Source organism: Oncorhynchus gorbuscha, linkage group LG12 (genome assembly GCF_021184085.1).
Source record: "Oncorhynchus gorbuscha isolate QuinsamMale2020 ecotype Even-year linkage group LG12, OgorEven_v1.0, whole genome shotgun sequence".
Lineage (NCBI taxonomy): Eukaryota > Metazoa > Chordata > Actinopteri > Salmoniformes > Salmonidae > Oncorhynchus > Oncorhynchus gorbuscha.
Genome location: NC_060184.1, coordinates 23,870,500 through 23,891,346, shown reverse-complemented (window position 1 = coordinate 23,891,346; position 20,847 = coordinate 23,870,500). Strand labels below are relative to the sequence as shown.

Sequence of the window (20,847 nt, the reverse complement as noted above, 5' to 3'; positions counted from 1 at the left end):
TGTATTGATAAACCTCAGAATGCACTACCGGTGGTTCTAGCGTTTACATCTCCCCCTGGTGTTCATTGTAGTTCACTGAAAAAAGCAATAGTATTAGTAACAGTACACATCAGAAAAATGACTTCCAGTTTAATCAGTCTGCTTCTCATTGTCAGAAATGCGGATCTTCACATTTCAACCTAGTGAAGATGAAGATCTCTCTTTCATATATTGAAGGAAGGCAGGCTATACACATACACTGTACAGACCAGATTGGGCAAATACATTGAAGTTTATTCAAAGGTTTCATGTTATACATTAACTACAGATAAGACATTTATACCAAATCGTCCAACATTTCAGAAACCCATTTTATGACAAAAATAAATAATTGTATTCCTCAAAAGCAAAGAAAACAAGGTCAGGTAAAACCTGTGTCCAAAAAGGGAGCCTTTGTTTCTTCAGTCAGAAGCACTGGCAACAACATTCTCTATGACATGCTGCTGTCTAGTGCCACTGTGTGTCATTTCACTAACGTTAAGCAGGGAACTGTCCTTGGCTTGGACACGTCCTTCATGAAGAGCATTTGAGTTTGATCAAAGCGCAACTTATACTGACCAAAAATATAAATGCATCATTTTAACTGATTTTACAGAGTTGCAGTTCATAAGGAAATCAGTCAATTGAAATAAATAAATGAGGCCCTAATCTATGGATTTCACATGACTGGGCAGGGGCACAGCCATGGGTGGGCCTGGGAGGGGGTAGGTCCACCCATTTGGGAACCACGCCCTACCAATCAGAATTAGTTTTTCCCCACAAAAGGACTATTGCAGAAATAAATACTCAGTTTCATCAGCTGTCCAGGTGGCTGGTCTCAGACGATCCCGCAGGTGAAGAAACCGGATGTGGAGGCCCTAGGCTGGCGTGGTTACACGTGGTCTGTGGTTGTGAGGCTGGTTGAATGTACTGTGAAATTCTCAAATACGACATTGAAGGCGGCTTATGGTAGAGAAATTAACATTCAAGTCCCTGGCATCAGCTCTGGTGGACATTCCTGCCGCTTATTGATATGCCATACCTGTCAGGTGGATGGATTATCTTGGCAAAGGAGAAAATGTTCACTAATAGGGATAAACCATTTTTTGAGAAATAAGCTTTCTGTGCATATGGAAAAATTCTAGGATCTTTTATTTCAGCTCATGAAACATGAGACCAACACTTTAAATATTGCATTTAAATTTTTGTTTAGTGTAGATACGAAATTAAATAAACAGTAACTGCAGATTAGCTATGAATGAGGTCAAGATTGGAACACAAGGCTGCAGGTTGTCATCATGACCACCTCAACCCCTCAGCCCTCAGTATGGGGGTACATTTGTAATGAGTACAGTAGAGAGATGCTAGCTACTACAGTAGCTAAATTCCAATATGATCTACAGAAATGCACTGATTTCAAGTTTAAAACAGCTAATACATTTATATAGTATACATAGAACTTTCTAGTCTCAAAGATGATAGTTTGTGGATTTTATTTTGAAATTGATCTTCAGTGCATAAAAACCTGTTTGCATGCACACAGACCTTTTGGTTGTGTGAAATTCATAGATTAAAGCTGGAAACTCCCATCCCTCAGACAGGTTGATAACCACTCTTAATATCTGCATACGGTGCAGCCGACACGGCCGTCAGTCATCTTTTGGGTCCTAACGAGTCTGAAAACACAACCACTGATACAAGATCACAGCACACCAGTAACAGAGAAGGGTGGGAAAACAATACAGAGAAGGAACTTCAGGGACAAGAAAGATATGTACTTTACGTGAAAAGGGACAAGAACAAAGGCGGTAAAGGAGAAATCCTAGTTTAGTTTAAAGATATTGCACTTCTAATTTCTGGCAACGGAGCTTGTGGTAATTATATATATATATTTGTGAAATAAATACTTCCAGAGTTATCAGTAACTTTGTCATACACAACTTGTTTTCAGAGAACATTAGCCAGTGTGTGTGCACCTCAGAGTAAACGGCAAGGACATTGAACAGTATGAAGACAACGAGGTAGCACACAAGATGCATTGCTCAGAGGGCCCCATCTTTAAATGAAAATGTTGTGTAATGAGGACTATGGTAACATTCTGTGATACCATTGATCAAACACAGAGGGCACACCCTAATAGTTGAAATCCTTTGAATTCTGACAAGTCTTTCTGTACATTCTGTTTTGACATCCAATAGGTGAATGTGGCTGTTCTATATTCTGAACACTTGAGGGCTAAGCCTACTTGTAGGTGGATCTTAGAGCGGTGCAGGTTTGACATGGGAGTAAACATGAGATCATAATCAGTGGTAGAAGATGAACATTACAGTTGAGGGAAACCCCTCTACACAAGCTACATGTGTAAGAGATAAATAAAAAAGCCAACATTTATGAAGGGAGAAGATTTCCTCAGCCTAGTAAAACAGTATTCATTACCAGCAGGGCAGTCTCACAGTAAGGAAGTGTCGTCTTAATGTCGGGGGCAAATAGGATCAGTAACTATACACACAGAAAAATACCACTTAGTCCATCCATTCAATCATCTAGACCCACATCTTCTCAATCTGTAGTCTTCTCTCATTGGCTCCTCACCGTTGCAGAATGATAGTAACAGGAATTCAAAAGAGCTTTGAGTGCGTTTCCATGACGACTTAATGACGAGTCGACTTTATCCCCATTTCTCCCCTCATACATCCTCCAGTGGACTCAGATGCAGTCCAGTCTCTCAAATCTCATAGAGTATAGTACAAAAATACATGTGCAGTCCAGTCTTTCAGCTCTTCTCCATCCTCCTCTGCACCCCTCCCCATTCCTCCAGATCCTCCCCACCGCTCTAGGAGGTGCTCTTTCCGGACCCAGCAGTCTTAGACGGAGTCTCCTCCGATGGCGTCTCACTGAAGATCCCTGTGTCTCCGTTCTCTGGGCCGTCACCCACGGACATCTTTTCCAGGGCTGCAGCAAGCACATAGAGAGACAAACATGAATACGCTCTCTCTCCTTCCTGTAGCATCTATCACTCTTGTACCAACTGATAGGCCATATTTTCTGTTCATTCACATAAGCTCATATGGTATTGTGTCAGTCTAAAGTCCATTTGCTAGGCTTGGGCGGTATACCGTATATCAGGGTATTTGGAAATAGCCACAGGAGGCTTCTTAACAGCTTCTACTACTCCCAAGCCATAAGACTCCTGAACAGTTAATCAAATGGCTACCCGGGCTATTTGCATCGTCTCCCCCCCACCATCGTTTATTATCCATGCATAGTCAATGTACATATTACCTCGACTAACCTGTGCCCCCGCATATTGACTCTGTACCTGTACCCCCGTATATAGCCTCACTACTGTTATTTTTCCTTCTATATTTGTATTTTTTCTTTTTTTTTTACTTCAGTTTATTTAATTTTTTTCTTAACTGCATTGTTGGTTAAGGGCTTGTAAAACATTTCACTACATGGTATATTCTGTTGCATTCGGCCTATGTGACAGATAAAAATTGATTTTATGTTTTTATTAACACCGTCAATACCGTTGAAATTTCTTTGAATTTGTTTTATACACTGAATATTTTTTTCCTGCTTTTGAAGTAAACACCAGTAGTCAACTTGTGCAATATGTTCGGTGATAAAAAAGGTTGCGTTCATTTCACCTGTCACATTATTTTTCATTCGGAAGCTTACCAGTGTTTGTTTACAAGCACACAACGATGAGGATCTGGAGACTTGAGAGTCACTCACTGTTGTGCAGCATACGCCAGTTGATCTAGTTACAACTAAATGTTTGCCAGCTAGTTATCTTAGAACTATAAAGTTAACTGTCTAAAATGCTACTCAGTTGTGCTAAGTGGTTAGCGTCTTCCAAAATTAAGTATCGCTTGGTAACAGCAGAGAATCCCTTCCTGGATCAAGAGCCTTAATGTCTAGTATTTGTTTTGCGCGTGCAGCCAACTGTGAGTAACATTTTTGAGTTACCTGTATAACTTTATGAGCTGCGATGTCTGTCCTGCAAATACTTTAGGTCAGAGACTGTATAAAATGTTTGCAATGCACTTGTTAGCATTCTCTATTGAACAAAAATATAAATGTTTCATGAGCTGAAATAAAAAAAAATCCTGAAATGTTTTCATACACACACAAAAAGCGTATTTCTCTCCAATGTTGTGCACACATTTGTTTACATCCCTGTCAGTAAGCATTTCTCCTTTGCCAACATAATCCATCCACATGACAGGTGTGGCATATCAAGGAGCTGATTAAACAGCATGATCATTACACAGGTGCAACTTGTGCTGGGGACAATAAAAGGTCACTCTAAAATGTGCAGTTTGGTCATACAACACAGGTGTCTCAAGTTGAGGGAGCGTGCAATGGGCATGCTGACTGCAGGAATGTCCACCAGAGTTGTTGCCAGATAATTTAATGTTCATTTCTCTACCATAAGCCGCATACAACGTTGTTTTAGAGAACTTGGCAGTACATCCAACCGGCCTCACAACCGCAGACCACGTGCAACCATGCCAGCCCAGGACCTCAACATCTGGCTTCTTCACCTGCGGGATCATCTGATACCAGCCACCCAGACAGCTGATGAAACTGAGGAGTATTTCTGTCTGTAATAAACCCTTTTATGGGGAAAAAACTCATTCTGATTGGCTGGGACTGAGCCGCTGCCCAGTCATGTGAAATCCATAGATTAGGCCCTAATTCATTTATTTAAATTGACTGATTTTATTATATAAACTGTAACACAGTAAAAATCATTGAAGTTGTTGCATGTTGAATTTATATTTTTGTTCCGTACTCAAAGGCTCAGTGGGGTTTCAAAATGGCACCCCATGTGCTCAGTGCAGGTACTACCGAATATCCGGGTATGGCATAAGGTCAGTATGAGTATGACAATCTGGATACAGCCCAAGCCTACCATTTACACATTAACACAAAGACCCCCATTTGTATAATGCAAGTGAATGTGAAGTAAAAGCACTGTTTAAAATGCAAGTACATGAAAATAAAGCCCTACTACTGTGAAAACTACATGTGCGTTTTTTATGATCAATGAAATCCCAGGACTGAGGTACAGTAGAGATAACTTTCCTTGCAGTGATGCTGAGTCTGCTGTGCCGTTGTTCCTGCTGGCGGCTGACCCCTCCTCCAGCTCATCCAGGTAGAGGCGGTAGCGATGGCCGCTGTCATCCTCATACTCCACGTTCTCATCGTCAGAGTCCACCTCCGGGGCCACGTACACCACCTCAAACTCTATCTCTCCCCTCTGGGGGACACAGAGGCAGGCAGACACACGCACGCACGCACGCACACACGCATACACACGCACACACGCACGCACACACGCACACACACACTGGCAGGCACACGGACAAACACAAACACACACACACACACAGACACGCGCAGACACAGACACGTGCACACACAGACACGCGCACACACAGGCACGCGCACACACAGGCACGCGCACACACAGGCACGCACACACACAGGCACGCACACACACAGGCACGCGCACACACAGGCACGCGCACACAGACACACACAGAGCAGTGTGAGAGAAAACTTAACAATAGGTTACCCAAAAGCTAAGTTGGTTTGTTTGTTTGCCGAGGCATGATTAACTGTTTTTCCCCAATCCACAGAAGCAGTCCCACAGGCTAAATGAACGAACCCCTAGCATGAACATCCATTCAATTACTCCAGAGTGTGGGCTGACTAAAGTTAAGGAAAGACATGACTGTCTCAGTAAAACCCCCAGGCTAAACACTAACTGGGTGTCACAGAGAGGGTGACAAAAGGCTTTTGAAATGTGGATCACAAAAGGAACGCATTTGCTTTTTACTATGGTTTTACTTAACCTGGTCCTAAGCTGTATATGCTGTAGTCAACTCTTCCACTGTAGCTAGTCACGTCATAATACATACAGTCATAACTTCTCTCTTCCTGAGACTGAGTCTGACCTGTTGTGAGAGGATGGTGACAGCCTCCTTGTGTTTGGCGTCCCTCAGGTTGATGCTGTTGACAGCCAGGATGGCATCGCCCACATGGAGCCCGCCACAGCGCTCCGCAGGCTGGGTAGGATGGATTTCTGAGATCAGGATGGGCACCCCGTGTTCCTTACCACCCTGTCCATCCAGAAATAACACACAGACATACACATAAATATTAGGGCATGGACCATTACAGATGAGAAACACACTATGGGTTGAGACATAGTATTTAACACTTTCTGGTTTGGGCAAAAATTGGTGGTGTTTACCGTGATTGAAATTCCAAGTCCCTCGTGATCTTCTTTGGCCAGCACTACTTTACGAATAGGACCAACTCCTTGAGTCTTCTTCAGTATATCTGTTTCCTGAGAGAGAGATCAAACAAGCAAACAATAAGCGATACACAAAGAGGAAACAAATATCTTCACTACAATGAGAATCAAACCCCTCTACTCTGATGTCCACTCACATGCCCCACTGGAGACTCTAGGGGTTTCTTGGGGTCGTTGCGCCCCCTGCAGGCCCGGATAACTGTTTTGTGGCGGTGGAGGTGGATCTCAGCCTCCAGTTGGTTCCACAGCTTGTCGTGAGCGGGCCCCTTCATGTCCCGACCCAGCAGCTGGATCTGCTGTACTCTGGAGATGATGGATCCAAAGACAACTAGTTACTACAGTCAGCATTATTGGTTATTTCCGTCTAAGCTAGAGTTAGGGTTACCTTCCAGCCAGCTCCTTGTCCAGGTACTTGGCTGCCAATCTTGCCCCATAGACCTCAGCCTGCAGTACAGCGACGTGCCTACGGAGGGCCTCATTCTCCTTCTTATGCAGCTTGACCTCTGCCTCCAGCTTCACCTCCTTCACCTTCTCCTTCTTGTTGGCCTGCAGCTCCCTCTCCTGTCACACATAGGCAGGCGGGAGGGCACACACACACACACACACACACACACACACACACACACACACACACACACACACACACACACACACACACACACACACACACACACACACACACACACACACACACACACACACACACACACACACACACACACACACAAATAGTTGAGTTAAACTCTACAGAGAGAGTGAGTGCTGTGCTACATCCACAAATACCATGTCAAAGACAAACATGGATACAGTATACAGTATAGATGAAAGTTAAATTAAATATCTACTTGAGGACAAGACACACACATGACACACAAGATATGTAACTGTGGATTTGGCTATTATAAGTTCAATGCACTAACCCTTATGATGACCATGATGAGCAAGTTGTCCATAGTGGTTAAGTTAGAGATTGAACAAAGGGTCAAAGATTTTAACTTAATCTTTAGAACACAGGTACAGCCAGTTGGTTCATCCAGAAATTGGCATCAAATTGACAACCAGAACAATTGGTCATTTCCTTTTGGAGAAAATGTGCTTACATTTTCTGATTTGTTATGATGAAAACATGACCACAATCACATATCAATTAAGCACAAAAACAGTTTTAAGTGAGAAGAAGGCATTCGTCTGAAGCCAAAAAAGGAAATTCATGTCACATGAGCACCACAATGCCTACTCCATCCATGCTCTACCAAGATTTTAGAGCACACAGCTTTGACTTACTACAGTAGCTAAGTTGGTCTATTGTAATTCAAACAATGTGTAGGCAGGTTGCTTAGGATTCAAAACTTCTCAAACAGCCTCTTAGCGGAGGTGCTCCCACCATAATATGATTCGTACCGCAAACTTACAAAATAAACTATTGAATGCTTTTCACCACACACCAAGACATTATCCCATTCTACTACTTTTTCAAACTTTTTAAATGATATGAAAGTAAGCTTTGCTTTTATAAGAACATCTGGCTTGATTGAATGAGCTTTTTTGTCTTGCAGTCATTTATTTCCTTTGTGCTTTGTTGACTATTGAGACAAAACTCTTTCCAAGTATCAAAACATGCATTTTCCTATCAAATCGGGCAACACAAATATACATGAATAGGCAATAACAAACAACAAAGCTACAGTAATTCCATATCTGATATCACTGTCAGTCATTGCTAGCACAAGCCCCATAGAGGGCCTGTTGGACTTATTAATGAGCAACTGTTGTCAGCAAGAGCAGGAAAAGACCAAACTTGAGGTTAGGATGAGTACGCAGACCAAGGCACAGACACATGCAAGACACAGACGCACAGCTATCACTAACCACAAAACCAGACACACAGACGACATGCACACACTTACCATCTCCTCCACTGAGGGAACAGGCTTAAGGTGAGAAGAACAGAGAAGGGGTCAAAGGTTAGAAAGGCAGAGTTCAAATCACAGCCAAGCAGTTGGGAAGCATACCACCATTTACCACTTTACAGACCCACTGGAACCTCAGCAGGTATACCCCCCAAAAATATATTAGCAGTCGTGTGTGTGTGTGTGTGTGTGTGTGTGTGTGTGTGTGTGTGTGTGTGTGTGTGTGTGTGTGTGTGTGTGTGTGTGTGTGTGTGTGTGTGTGTGTGTGTGTGTGTGTGTGTGTGTGTGTGTGTGTGTGTGTGTGTGTGTGTGTGTGTGTGTGTGTGTGTGCGTGCGTGGTGCCCTACCATCCTGTCTTTGATGGCGTCAGAGTCCACAGTCTGTCCAGCCTTGGCATGAAGCTGCAGCTGCATGGCATGAAGGTGGAGCAGCTGGTCGTGGACCTCCCTCTCCACCACCACCTTCTCCGCCTGCACGTCAGTCAGCTCCGAACGCAGGTCCACCAGCTGAGCCTGGAGGAGGGAGAGAGTTACATAAGTGTACACTTATTCTAACTTCCAAGATTCTTAGGAACCCTCATCATTTATATATAGTGCAATCAGTGTGCCATCCCCATGCCATTATCCCAGCACAGATCAAATTAGATTTTGGATTGGTCTATTTTACATTCTCTCTCTGTTCTCTTTCAGATTTTTCACCAAGTTTTTTCTTAGAAAGCAGGCTTCTTTTTATTCAAGCCTGAATGAATTTTGCCAAAATGAATAGGCCTACAAATCCTGCGCTCGAGGTTGTCTATTGTATGCAAACAAAACCCTGAAAAAAAAAGAATAATAATTGTGCTAGTCTCTGGAGCCTATTGAGCTTGGCAACATGGGAAGCAGACTTAGGTTCAGAGACAAATCATTTATTTATTTATGCCATTGAACTGGGGCCACCTGCCTGTCACAGCTGTGGGAATGAATTCATCTTGGTATGAATGAGGTTCATATTTTAGGATTCACTCCACCTACGATGATGAAAGAGGAGTGTGCTTATCATGTGAATCTGACTGAATACTAAACAGCCTCTGTCTCCTAAATGATTTATCATCATCCTCAGACTCATCTATCAGTTATAGTCAGGCCTTCATTATAAAGACATTATAAAGTCTAAATCAAATAGAATAATCTATAGTACGAATATTCTATAGCTTTTCAAATGTAAGATAGGTAGGGTAAACAGTGACACACACACACACACACACACACACACACACACACACACACACACACACACACACACACACACACACACACACACACACACACACACACACACACACACACACACACACACACACACACACACACGCACACGCACACACGCACACACACGCACCAAAAAGGGCAGGACATCCTGATTGTGACACAGAGGGTTGGGCGGTGTGGAACATGGGCATCTCGTGGCTGGAGGCTGAGTCACTGAGAGTGATCTCTGTATTAAATTTAAGGGGCTTTATTGGCATGGGAAACATTTTTATTTATTTAACTAGGCAAGCCAGTTAAGAACTACTACTTATTTACAATGAAGGCCTACACCGGCCAAACCCGGACGACGCTGGGTTAATTCTGCGCCGCCCTATGGGACTCCCAATCACGGCAGGTTGTGATACTGTCTATTTGAACCAGGGTGTTTGTCATGACGCCTCTAGCACTGAGATGCAGTGCCTTAGACCGATGCACCACTTGGGAGCCCCAATCAATGCCAAAGCATGTGAAATAAACAAAACAGAAAATCAACAGTAAACATTACACTCACAAAAGTTCCAAAAGAATAAAGACATTTCAAATGTCATATTATGTCTATATACAGTGTCATAATGATGTGCAAATACTTAAAGTACAAAAGGGAAAATAAATAAACAAACATAGGTAGTATTTACAATGGTGTTTGTTCTTCACTGGTTGCCCTTTTCTTGTGGCAACAGATCACAAATTGTGCTGCTGTGATGACACACTGTGGTATTTCACCTAATAGATATGGGAGTTTATCAAAATTGGATTTGTTTTCAAATTATTTGTGGGTCTGTGTAATCTGAGGGAAATATGTCTCTTTAATGTGGTCATCAATTTGGCAGGAGGTTAGGAAGTGCAGCTCAGTTTCAACCTAATTTTGTGGGCAGTGTGCACATATGCCTGTCTTCTCTTGAGAGCCAGGTCTGCTACGGCTGCCTTCATCAATAGCAAGGCTATGCTCACCGAGTCTGTACATAGTCAAAGATTTCCTTCATTTTGGGTCAGTCACAGTGGTCAGGTATTAGCATTCCAGTTTGCTCTGTTTTCTTGTGTCTACATCTGTGCTCTCTAATCTAATCAGAAAGGCTAAGACATGGGTCCTGCGGACCTGTCCTTTTCCTGATAAACTATGCCAGAGTAACAGTCCGGAGCCAAGGCTGAGGAATTCTTAATAGCTGAGCGATCACTTTATGTTTGGTTATTATTCTACAATCGATTTTGTTTGCATAAAAAAACCTTGCTCCCTCGACAAGACACAGTGTAGCTTTTTGCTCAAGTGTCGGCCACATAATGACAGAAAGCAATTCCCTGAAGCTTGGCTTCCCCGGCAGACATCTTCCACAGATAAGCTTTTGAAGTCATTCACACACATGCAAAACTGATTAATCTCACATAAGGGGATAAAGCCCCCATTGAAGTCTCAGTAGAAATAAAGAATAGTTTTAATAGATTTTTAACGGAGGAGGTAAAGTAGATCACACCAGCAGACCCCATCCTCATGGGCTCTGAAACAGGCACCAGCCAAGGCACCAAATGTCCTTACCTGTAGAAACACTAAGGAACTGAACATCTGGGTACCAGAGAGAGGCCCTGGACCTGAAGATATTCTTCCTCTTCAGTCTTACGGTCTTCAGCAAATATAGATCCAAATATAAATCTAGCCGATTTACGCTTGTATTCATCTGGAATTTTGAGTTAACCAAAATTCAGAATCTAGAAATGGATGCCCGCAATGGGTTCCAATGGCTGGGCAGGAAAAACAGGCTTGACTCACCAATCTGAGCCTTCAAGGTCTAGAAAACCTTCTACTCTACATTCATGAGTGTTTATTCTGACAACACAGCAGCATTGCTAAGAATAGAATACCAACAGACCACATAAAATGGGTTAAGGTGCAACTACACTAGATCATTTTTTAGCCAACACTAGTTTATATACTGTTATAAACCGGGTGGTTCGAGCCCTGAATGCGGATTGGCTGACAATTGTGGTATATCAGACCGTATACCACAGGTATGACAAAACTTTTGTTTTTAGTGCTCTAATTACGTTGGTAACCAGTTTTTAATAGCAATAAGGCACCTGAAAGGTTTGTGATATATGGCCAATATACCACAGCTAAGGGCTGAGTCCAGGCACTCCACTTTGCACCGTGCTTAAGAACAGCCCTTAGCCGTGGTATAATGGCCATGTACCACACCCCCTCTGGCATTATTTCTTAAGTAAGGTCCCAATGAGTAGAAAGCAGGGGTGTCAAACCCAAGCCTTTGAGGGCCTAGGGTCTTGCTGGCTTTGGTTTTTCCTTTCAATTAAAGATCAAGACAACCAGGTGAGGGGAGTTCCTTACTATTTAGGCTGTGGTCCAAACACGTAAAAGACGCACCCTGTCCCCTCAGCCCTCAAATTAAGTGGACACTTCCGATGACGTATCTTGACGTCTAACGAGTATGCACTTCCAGGGCGAGGGAGACGAAGGAATGGTTTTTAAAATGGACTGCCCTTGCCCGTATGATTATGTATTCAGCCACTGGTAGCTTGTAGGTGCTTTATTTGCGCTACAGTCAATTATGATTGCAAGACTACTTATATGAACTATATAATTATTAATATGCCTACTGTACGATAGCTAGCAAATTAATTTGCTAACTAACGTTAGCCTGCCTAGCTACTTCTGAAGAAGGATAAAAAATATTTATACTTCTATATAATTTCCAAAAGCTAATCAAACAAAAACATCTTACTTTTACGAGACGTGTTTGTGCATTAGGAGTACAATTTTTAACTTCTTTACATTTGTTCTCACTTTTTCTTTACTTACACTTGTATGTTGACTCCATATTGATATTTTAGGTTTTGCCGGACTTTTGCTAGCAGATGTACAATCATCACGAATTGAATTATGGGGTGTTTTAGGCCCTGGAGTGAACATAATTGTACAACTAGACTAAAAACGAGGGCTGAGGGGCTTACGTTGTAAACTTCCCTTGCTTGGCTAATCATTTGGACCACCCTCCAAGATGGTGACGGGGATTCCCAAGTGGACAAGGGTGTGTCTTTTATGAGTTTGAACCGCAGCCCCGGTGACCTTAATTCATCAATCAAGTACAAGGGAGGCAAGAAAACTCAGTGACACAGCCCTCCGTGGAATGAGTTTGACACGTGATATAAAACCCTATTCGCATGGGAATAGTATTAGTAGAGAACGTGGTTATGTATTTAGACAGGATTAATATTTTTTTATTCAACAAATTGACAGTTACAACAGAAACCTAGAGGTTTTTTATTTGACCTTTATTTAACTAGGCAAGTCAGTTAAGAACAAATTCTTATTTACAATGACAGCCTACCAAAAGGCCTCCTGCGGGGACGGGGGCCTGGGATCATTTAAAAAAAAAGAATACTATATAAATATAGGACAAAATACACATCACAACAAGAGAACAACACAACACTAGATAAAGAGAGACCTAAGACGACAACATAGCAAGGCAGCAACACACGACAACACAGTATGGTAGCAACACAACATACAGTTGAAGTCTGAAGTTTACATGCACTTAGGTTGGAGTCATTAAAACTCGTTTTTCAACTACTCCACAAGTTTCTTGTTAACAAACTATAGTTTTGGCAAGTCGGTGAGGTCATCTACTTTGTGCATGACACAAGTCATTTTTACAACAATTGTTTCACAACTCCAGTGGGTCAGAAGGTTACAAACACTAAGTTGACAGCTTGGAAAATTCCAGAAAATTATGTCATGTCTTTAGAAGCTTCTGATAGGCTAACTGACATCATTTGAGTCAATTGGAGGTATACCTGTGGATGTAGTTCAAACTCAGTGCCTCTTTGCTTGACATCATTGGAAAATCAAAAGAAATCAGCCAAGACCTCAGAAAGAAATTGTAAACCTCCACAAGTCTAGTTCATCCTTATGAGCAATTTCCAAACGCTTGAAGGTACCACACTCATCTGTACAAGCAATAGCACGCAAGTATAAACACCATGGGACCACGCACCCGTCATACCGCTCAGGAAGGAGATGCGTCTCCTAGAGATGAACGTACTTTGTGCAAAAAGTGCAAATCAATCCCAGAACAACAACAAAGGACCCTGTGAAGATGCTGGAGGAAACAGGTACAAAAGTATCTATATCCACAGTAAAACAAGTCCTATATCGACATAACCTGAAAGGCCACTCAGCAAGGAAGAAGCCACTGCTCCAAAACCACCACCATAAAAAAGCCAGACTACGGTTTGCAACTGCACATGGGGACAAAGAGTGCTTTTTGGAGAAATATCCTCTGGTCTGATGAAACAAAAAGATAACATTTTGGTCATAATGACCATCGTTATGTTTGGAGGAAAAGGGGGAAGCTTGCAAGCCGAAGAACACCATCCCAACTGGGAAGCACATGGGGTGGCAGTATCATGTTGTGGGGGTGCTTTGCTGCAGGAGGGACTGGCGCACTTCACAAAATAGATGACATCATGGGGTAGGTAAATTACGTGGATATATTGAAGCAACATCTCAAGACATCTGTCAGGAAGTTAAAGCTTGGTCGCAAATGGGTCTTCCAAATGGACAATGACCCCAAGCATACTTCCAAAGTTGTGGCAAAATGGCTTAAGGACAACAAAGTGCCCATCACAAAGCCTTGACCTCAATCCTATAGAAAGTTTGTGGGCAGAACTGAATAAGTGTGTGTGAGTAAGGAGGCCGTCAAACCTGACTCAGTTGCACCAGCTCTATCAGGAAGAATGGGCCAAAATTCACCCAATTTATTGTGGGAAGCTTATGGAAGGCTACCCAAAACGTTTGACCAAGGTTAAATAGTTTAAATGTTAACAAATATTAATTGAGTGTATGTAAACTTCTGACCCACTGGGAATGTGATGAAAGAAATAATAGCTGAAATATATCACTCTCTCTACTATTATTCTTACATTTCACATTCTTAAAATAAAGTGGTGATCCTAATTGACCTAAAACAGGGAATTTTTACTAGGATTAAATGTCAGGAATTGTGAAAACTGAGTTTAAATGTATTTGGCTAAGGTGTATGTAAACTTCCGACTTCAACTGTAACAACATGGTAGCAACACAACATGGTAGCAGCACAAAACATGTTACAAACATTATTGGGCTCAGACAACAGCACAAGGGCAAGAAGGTAGAGACAACAATACATCACACAAAGCAGCCACAACTGTCAGTAAGAGTTTCTCTGATTTAGTCTTTGAATGAAGAGATTGAGATAAAACTGTCCAGTTTGAGTGTTTGTTGCAGCTCGTTCCGGTCGCTAGCTGCAGCGAACTGAAAGAGGAGCGGCCCAGGGATGTCTGTGCTTTGGGGACCTTTAACAGAATGTGACTGGCAGAATGGGTGTTGTATGTGGAGGATGAGGGCTGCAGTAGATATCTCAGACAGGGGGGAGTGAGGCCTAAAAGGGTTTTTATAAATAAGCATCAACCAGTGGGTCTTGCGACGGGTATACAGAGATGACCAGTTTACAGACTAGGGGCGGCAGGTAGCCTTGTGGTTAGAGCATTGGTCCAGAAACTGAAAGGATGCTGGATCGAATCCCCGAGCTGACAAGATGAAAACATCTGTCGTTCTAACCCTGAACAAGGCAGTTAACCCACTGTTCACATAACAGTATAACAAATGAGAATTTGTTCTTAATGGACTTGACTAGTTAAATAAAATGTTAACAGAGGAGTGCAGTGATGTGTTCTATAAGGAACATTGGTGGCCGAATGGTAAAGAACATCTAGCCGCTCGAGAGCACCCTTAACTGCCGATCTATAAATGAGGTCTCCTTAATCTAGCATGGGTAGGATGGTCATCTGAATCAGGGTTAGTTAAGCAGCTGGGGTGAAAGAGGAGCGATTACGATAGAGGAAACCAAGTCAAGATTTAACTTTAGCCTGAAGCTTTGATATGTGCTGAGAGAAGGACAGTGCACTGTCTAGCCATACTCCCAAGTACTTGTATGACGTGACTAGCTCTAACCCCTCAGAGGTAGTAATAACACCTGTGGGAGGAGGGGCATTATTCTTACCAAACCACATTGGTTGTAGAGCACTTAACACAAAATCCAGGGAGGGGCCAGCTGAGTATAAGACTGTATCATCAGCAAATAAATGGATGAGAGAGCTTCCTACTCCCTGAACTATGTTGTTGATGTAAATTGAGAAGAGCGTGGGGCTTAGGATCGAGCCTTGGGGTACTCCCTTAGTGACAGACAGTGGCTGAGACAGTAGATTTTCTGAGTATATACACTGGACTCTTTGAGAGAGGTAGTTAGCAAACCAGCCCAAATACCCCTCAGAGACACCAATCCAGTGTGCCGGCCCACAAAAATGTAATGGTCTACCGTATCAAAAGCTTTGGCCAAGTCAATAAAAATAGCAGCACAATATTGCTTAGAATCAACGGCAACGGTGACATCATTAAGGACCTTTAAGGTTGGAGTGACACATCCATGACCTGAGAGGAAACCAGATTGCATACCCGAGAGAATACCACAGACATCAAGAAACCAGTCAGTTGATTATTGACAAGTTTTTGCAACACTTTTCATAAACATGGTAAAATAGAAATAGGCCTATAACAGTTAGGATCTTGGTTCCCAAATTTCTAAACCATACCAAACCACCTTTGGTATAGCGTCACCATAATATTTGAATTTAGAAAATGTGTTCATAATCATTAGGATATTTTAGCAATCCGCAATATAAGATGTCCTAAATACCCCCTAGCCTTCAGATGTGAGCTAAACAATGCATTTGCACTTGATTTGTGTTTTTAGGCTATGAATGAGGAAGTGAACTTGTCATTTCCAAACATTTAGCTCTGTTGTATGCTGCTTTGCGATCTATTAAAACCAAGGGTTGCATTAAATAGGCGCAATATTTTTTATTGATGCATTTGGCAATGTTCAACTCATTCGCACATAACGTATAAACAAAAGCATTCACTGTGAAAGTTGATACATCTAGGCCCTTCATATATAGGCTATGCACAGCACTGTTCAATTTATCGAGTCAGTTTGTTTCTTTGCTCAAAGTGCGAGCAACACCTGTCAAACTCAGACATTTCTCTCAAAACACAGGAATGTCGATTCACACGGGACATGTATTATCAGATGATTTTGGAGTTTGCCAAAAAAACAGTAGGTTATTCTGGCTGGAATTGTTACTCTCCTGCCATGTAGAAATTACCGACATGGCAGATTCGGACAGGACTAAAATTACAAAGACGTGGTGTTTTGTGCTAATGCACATATTTACACTACCCAACCTCCCCAGTAAAACTAATCCAGTCCGAATAAGGTTGTAGGCAACCTAAAACTGTTCTTGAGCCATATTCACACGGGACTAGAACATTGGTTATGTATGGTCTTCTGTGTGAGAACCTAGATTAATATTGGGCGATTCCACGACAGCTGAAAATATTTTGGGCATCTCAGATATGTTCTGGAAATTCTCACATAGGAATTTCATTCGGAGGAAGGATGTTTAACATGCTTTTTACATTTCTTTTTTTATCATCATGATGAAATTGTTGATTTTAGGCCCTTTTTAGACTTATACAGGCCTCCTGTAAAACCCTATGAACTGTGAACCGTACATGATACAGACGACATATTGGTGTCATTATATTCTTTATAGTGCTCCCTCAAATATGGAGTAGCCTATGTCCAGTTCATGAAAGACATTTTCACATTCATTTATTCAACATTTAAAAAATCTCAAAACGACCCTTTTTGATTTAGCCTTTTTTTAGACATATTGTTTGAAGGCTCTACAGTGTGACCATTTGACTTGCATATGCGCCTAAATATTTTGCTGTGCGACCTGGATTTTTTATTTAGGAGCACCGGGGCGCCTAGAAGAATGAAGGATTCTAGCTTTAATACCTCAGTTTTCATTGCGCTCCCAAATGTCTTTGTGTGCACCTAAATTTTTCAATGAGGCACACACATGCTCCTTGTCAACTAAGGTCAGCATAGAGCCCTGTGTTTGCAACAATATACTCTTCAAACACATCACATTTCCAGAGTGGGCTCTCTGCTACTTTTAAAGAGATGACCCATTTTTTGTTCTTCTTCATAGAAATAGACATCACGGGTAATTAACCAATCACAGTTCTCCTTTAGGCTTGCACATTCAGAAAGTCCCCAGCAGTGGGAGAACCCTTTGAATTCACTTTCCCATTCACAGTGTTGGTGGTGCTCATAAAATTGATCACACCTTCAGAATTAGCAGAGAGCCCATTCTGGAAATGTGATGTACTTGTAGAGTATATTGTTCCAAATAAAATGTCTTAAAATCAACAAGGGTAGTTGTGGTGCTGTAAACAGCAAACCCTCTTACCATGCCCTTCCAGCACCTTCCCAGTTAGGAGGCTAATAGAGCCCAGCTGAGGTTCATTAGTCAATCATGTGTGTGATTGTTCAGCCAATCAGACCAAACAGTTGAGTAGGCTGCTGCTGCTCACATTCAGGGGGAGAAAGGACTGGAGACAATATCAGACAGGTTGGGAGCTAAAATACTTTGAGAGACCTTAGTGACTGAAGTTATATGTTAAGTAACTTAATCTTGAGCCTATATGTTTATAAAATGTAATACATCTGAAATGTTAACAGTTTACTTTTCCTCTACCCTGAGACCCCTTCTAGTTCTGGTCTGTGGCCCCTCCTAAGGCTCTGCTGCAGTAGTTGATTCATATTTTTGATATTGAATAAATTGAAATTGTATTAAAGAATCAAGAAACTTTGTATTTAGAGAATAATACCAAGATGTCTACCATGTAGGCCTACTGTTCCCCGGTCAAAGGGTCTCACAGGAGGCATGTATAGGCCTAAAATGGGCACGTACTTTCATGATATTCTCAATGGTTTGTGAAAAAAGCATTTCAAACATCCTTCCTCCCATTGAATTTTGAGAATTTCCAGAACAATCTGAAATACTAAAAATATTTTCTGCTTCTGCTGATGTGGAATCTGACAATTATTAGTGAACTTCCCATCCTTCAGTATTTGACATTTCTATGCCCTTACCTTGGTGCCTTTGTGTTTTATCATGTGCTTCTGACCTGCCCTTCCTGCTGTAATGTGACCATTGTGTCAACCTGTCATTAGCTCAAAGCTACCTTAGGTAGGTCGAAAACATGTAGGCCTAGTTAAAAATGTAACAATACAGAGTTAACCTACTTTCTCTAAATAGATCTTAACATACACCTAATTGGTCACACACCAATGGCTGTAACCAGTGGACAGAACAGGCATTTCACAAATCCAATCATAGCTGATTTTCCACAGATTTGGTTTACTTTAGCCATGTCATATACCCTTAGGCCATGACTTTGTAGTAGGTGTTGTTGGGTGCCAACTGGTTGTGTAAAGCCAGAATTCCTGATCTCAGCACTATACTGCGCTGAAGGTAGAGGCTGAAATGCAGTATCAATTTACATACAGGCAGTAATAGGAACTCTACGGTAGTCATAAGAATTGCTGGGAAGGTGTTGACAGAGTCAACTACACCACTGACCAAACAATGGCTATTGAGCATGGTGAGGTCATACATGGTGGAGTAAGGGTCAGGATGATCCTTGTTTCTGTTTCTCATCAATAGATTTTACAACGTAAAGTGGCTGTCAAATAGTGTGTGTACTCACCTAATAATTATTTGATTTGATTCTGTCAATTGCCAGAGCAGAAATGCAGATTGTCAACAAGTTACACAACAGATATTGATACTGGGTGGTCAATTTCAAACTTTTAGGAAGGGACAATGTACGGAAGTTGTTGTTTGGGATCATGTCGAGCCATCTATCCTCGACCTGTCACTCAACTGGATGTCCAGAGACGCACGGTCATGCATGGAAAGAGCTATGAAAGACATTCGAATTCTGACAGCTAACTAGGAGCTTAGCTTGTTGGCCTACACAGCATAAGTATGCCATTAACATATAATAATATAATAATATATGCCATTTAGCAGACGCTTTTATCCAAAGCGACTTACAGTCATGTGTGCATACATTCTACGTATGGGTGGTCCCGGGGATCGAACCCACTATCAAATGATCATGCGCATCCTTTTTAGCATTTATACAAGACAAGTTTGCGCTCACCTCTACTTTGTGATTAAGTTGAAAAATCGTCTGGGCTTTGTGGCAAAGCTGAGCAAAACAAGAGCTGAGACTTGTCATCTTTTGACGACCCTCGTATGTGATGTCAGCTTGATCTGGGTCGATTTCTCCAAGTAGTAAATCGACGTCAACAAACGCCTTGTCAAACTCCTTCTCCAGAACCTCAAGCCACCGAAACATGGACATCCCCGTGCCTGGACTGACCAGGGCCGTGCCCTGGGCTGACGGAGAGGCACCGTCCGAGGCAGACATGTCCAACAGTACAGGCTAAAAGCTAAAGCTAGCCGACTAACCGATTCCCTTCACAAATAAAATCAGCGCTTTGTTTCCGCCACCCTGTATAAGTTAACTGAGTCGTAATACCAGAGTCGCACTGTACTCTAAATGCCCTAATCATACGAAAATGTTTATTTTCAGAAAAGACTAGCTAAAATAAATGTATTTGGTTCTTTCCCAAAACCCTAATCCTACCAGGAAATCCGAAATCGGATACGGATCATAGCTATGAATCGACTATAACAGTCTGCCACACAACAGAAAAAAAGCAATCGATAGCATATCTAGTCAATCTGTGTCGAGTTCTTGGGGGCAGTTTCCTGCCACTCCTTATACTGGCAGACAGTAGCATATATTATTGCACCTTTGTCGTTGACAATTGCAGTTGAATGCTTTGCTTTTCACTCTTGTTTTTGGTGGCCACTCCCTATGTCTAACATATCTTGTTGGAGAGTGTAAACATTTATTATGTCATTGTAGACATGGTGTGAGTGGCTCTGCAGACAGTATTACATATTTTACATAGCTACTTTTTGCATTAAATAAATTATTTTTAATTGTATTTGCTAACCTCTTATCTCACACCATTGTGGTTGGGATAATCAGACAAATATTTTATTTATTTAACGTTCATGAGAGATAAATATACATTTCCTGTGTAGCACTACAGAAGGCAATCCTTCAGTTAAAAGACAAGTGGTCGTTGTTCATTAATCTGTATTAAATTTTACTAATAATATATGCCATTTAGCCTTCACTTTTATCCAAAGTGACTTAGTCACAAGTGCATGCAGTAATCAGGGTTAAGGTAGTTCATCTAACATATCTTAAAACATAACATGCAAATATATGGCAACTCCTTCAAGACAGTAGCAGACA

The 20,847-nt window shown here is 41.8% G+C and overlaps 1 protein-coding gene across 2 annotated transcripts; it reads right to left on the bottom strand.

Annotated features, from left to right (window-relative positions):
* Positions 1-252: 252 nt before the first annotated feature.
* On the bottom strand, positions 253-20,229 carry LOC123990736 (Golgi-associated PDZ and coiled-coil motif-containing protein-like). Of its 2 annotated transcripts, XM_046291556.1 has the most exons (9): positions 19,675-20,227; positions 8,607-8,771; positions 8,257-8,280; positions 6,735-6,910; positions 6,487-6,652; positions 6,287-6,382; positions 5,988-6,152; positions 5,113-5,287; positions 253-2,970 (listed from the first exon to the last, which is right to left on the bottom strand). In XM_046291556.1, the coding sequence occupies exons 1-9, from the start codon at positions 19,942-19,944 to the stop codon at positions 2,852-2,854; spliced, it is 1,356 nt and encodes a 451-aa protein (XP_046147512.1). In that variant the 5' UTR covers positions 19,945-20,227; the 3' UTR covers positions 253-2,851. The 2 variants fall into 2 exon arrangements, with proteins under 2 accessions (XP_046147512.1, XP_046147513.1); XM_046291557.1 differs by lacking the exon at positions 8,257-8,280 and having other exon boundaries at positions 19,675-20,229.
* Positions 20,230-20,847: the final 618 nt, after the last annotated feature.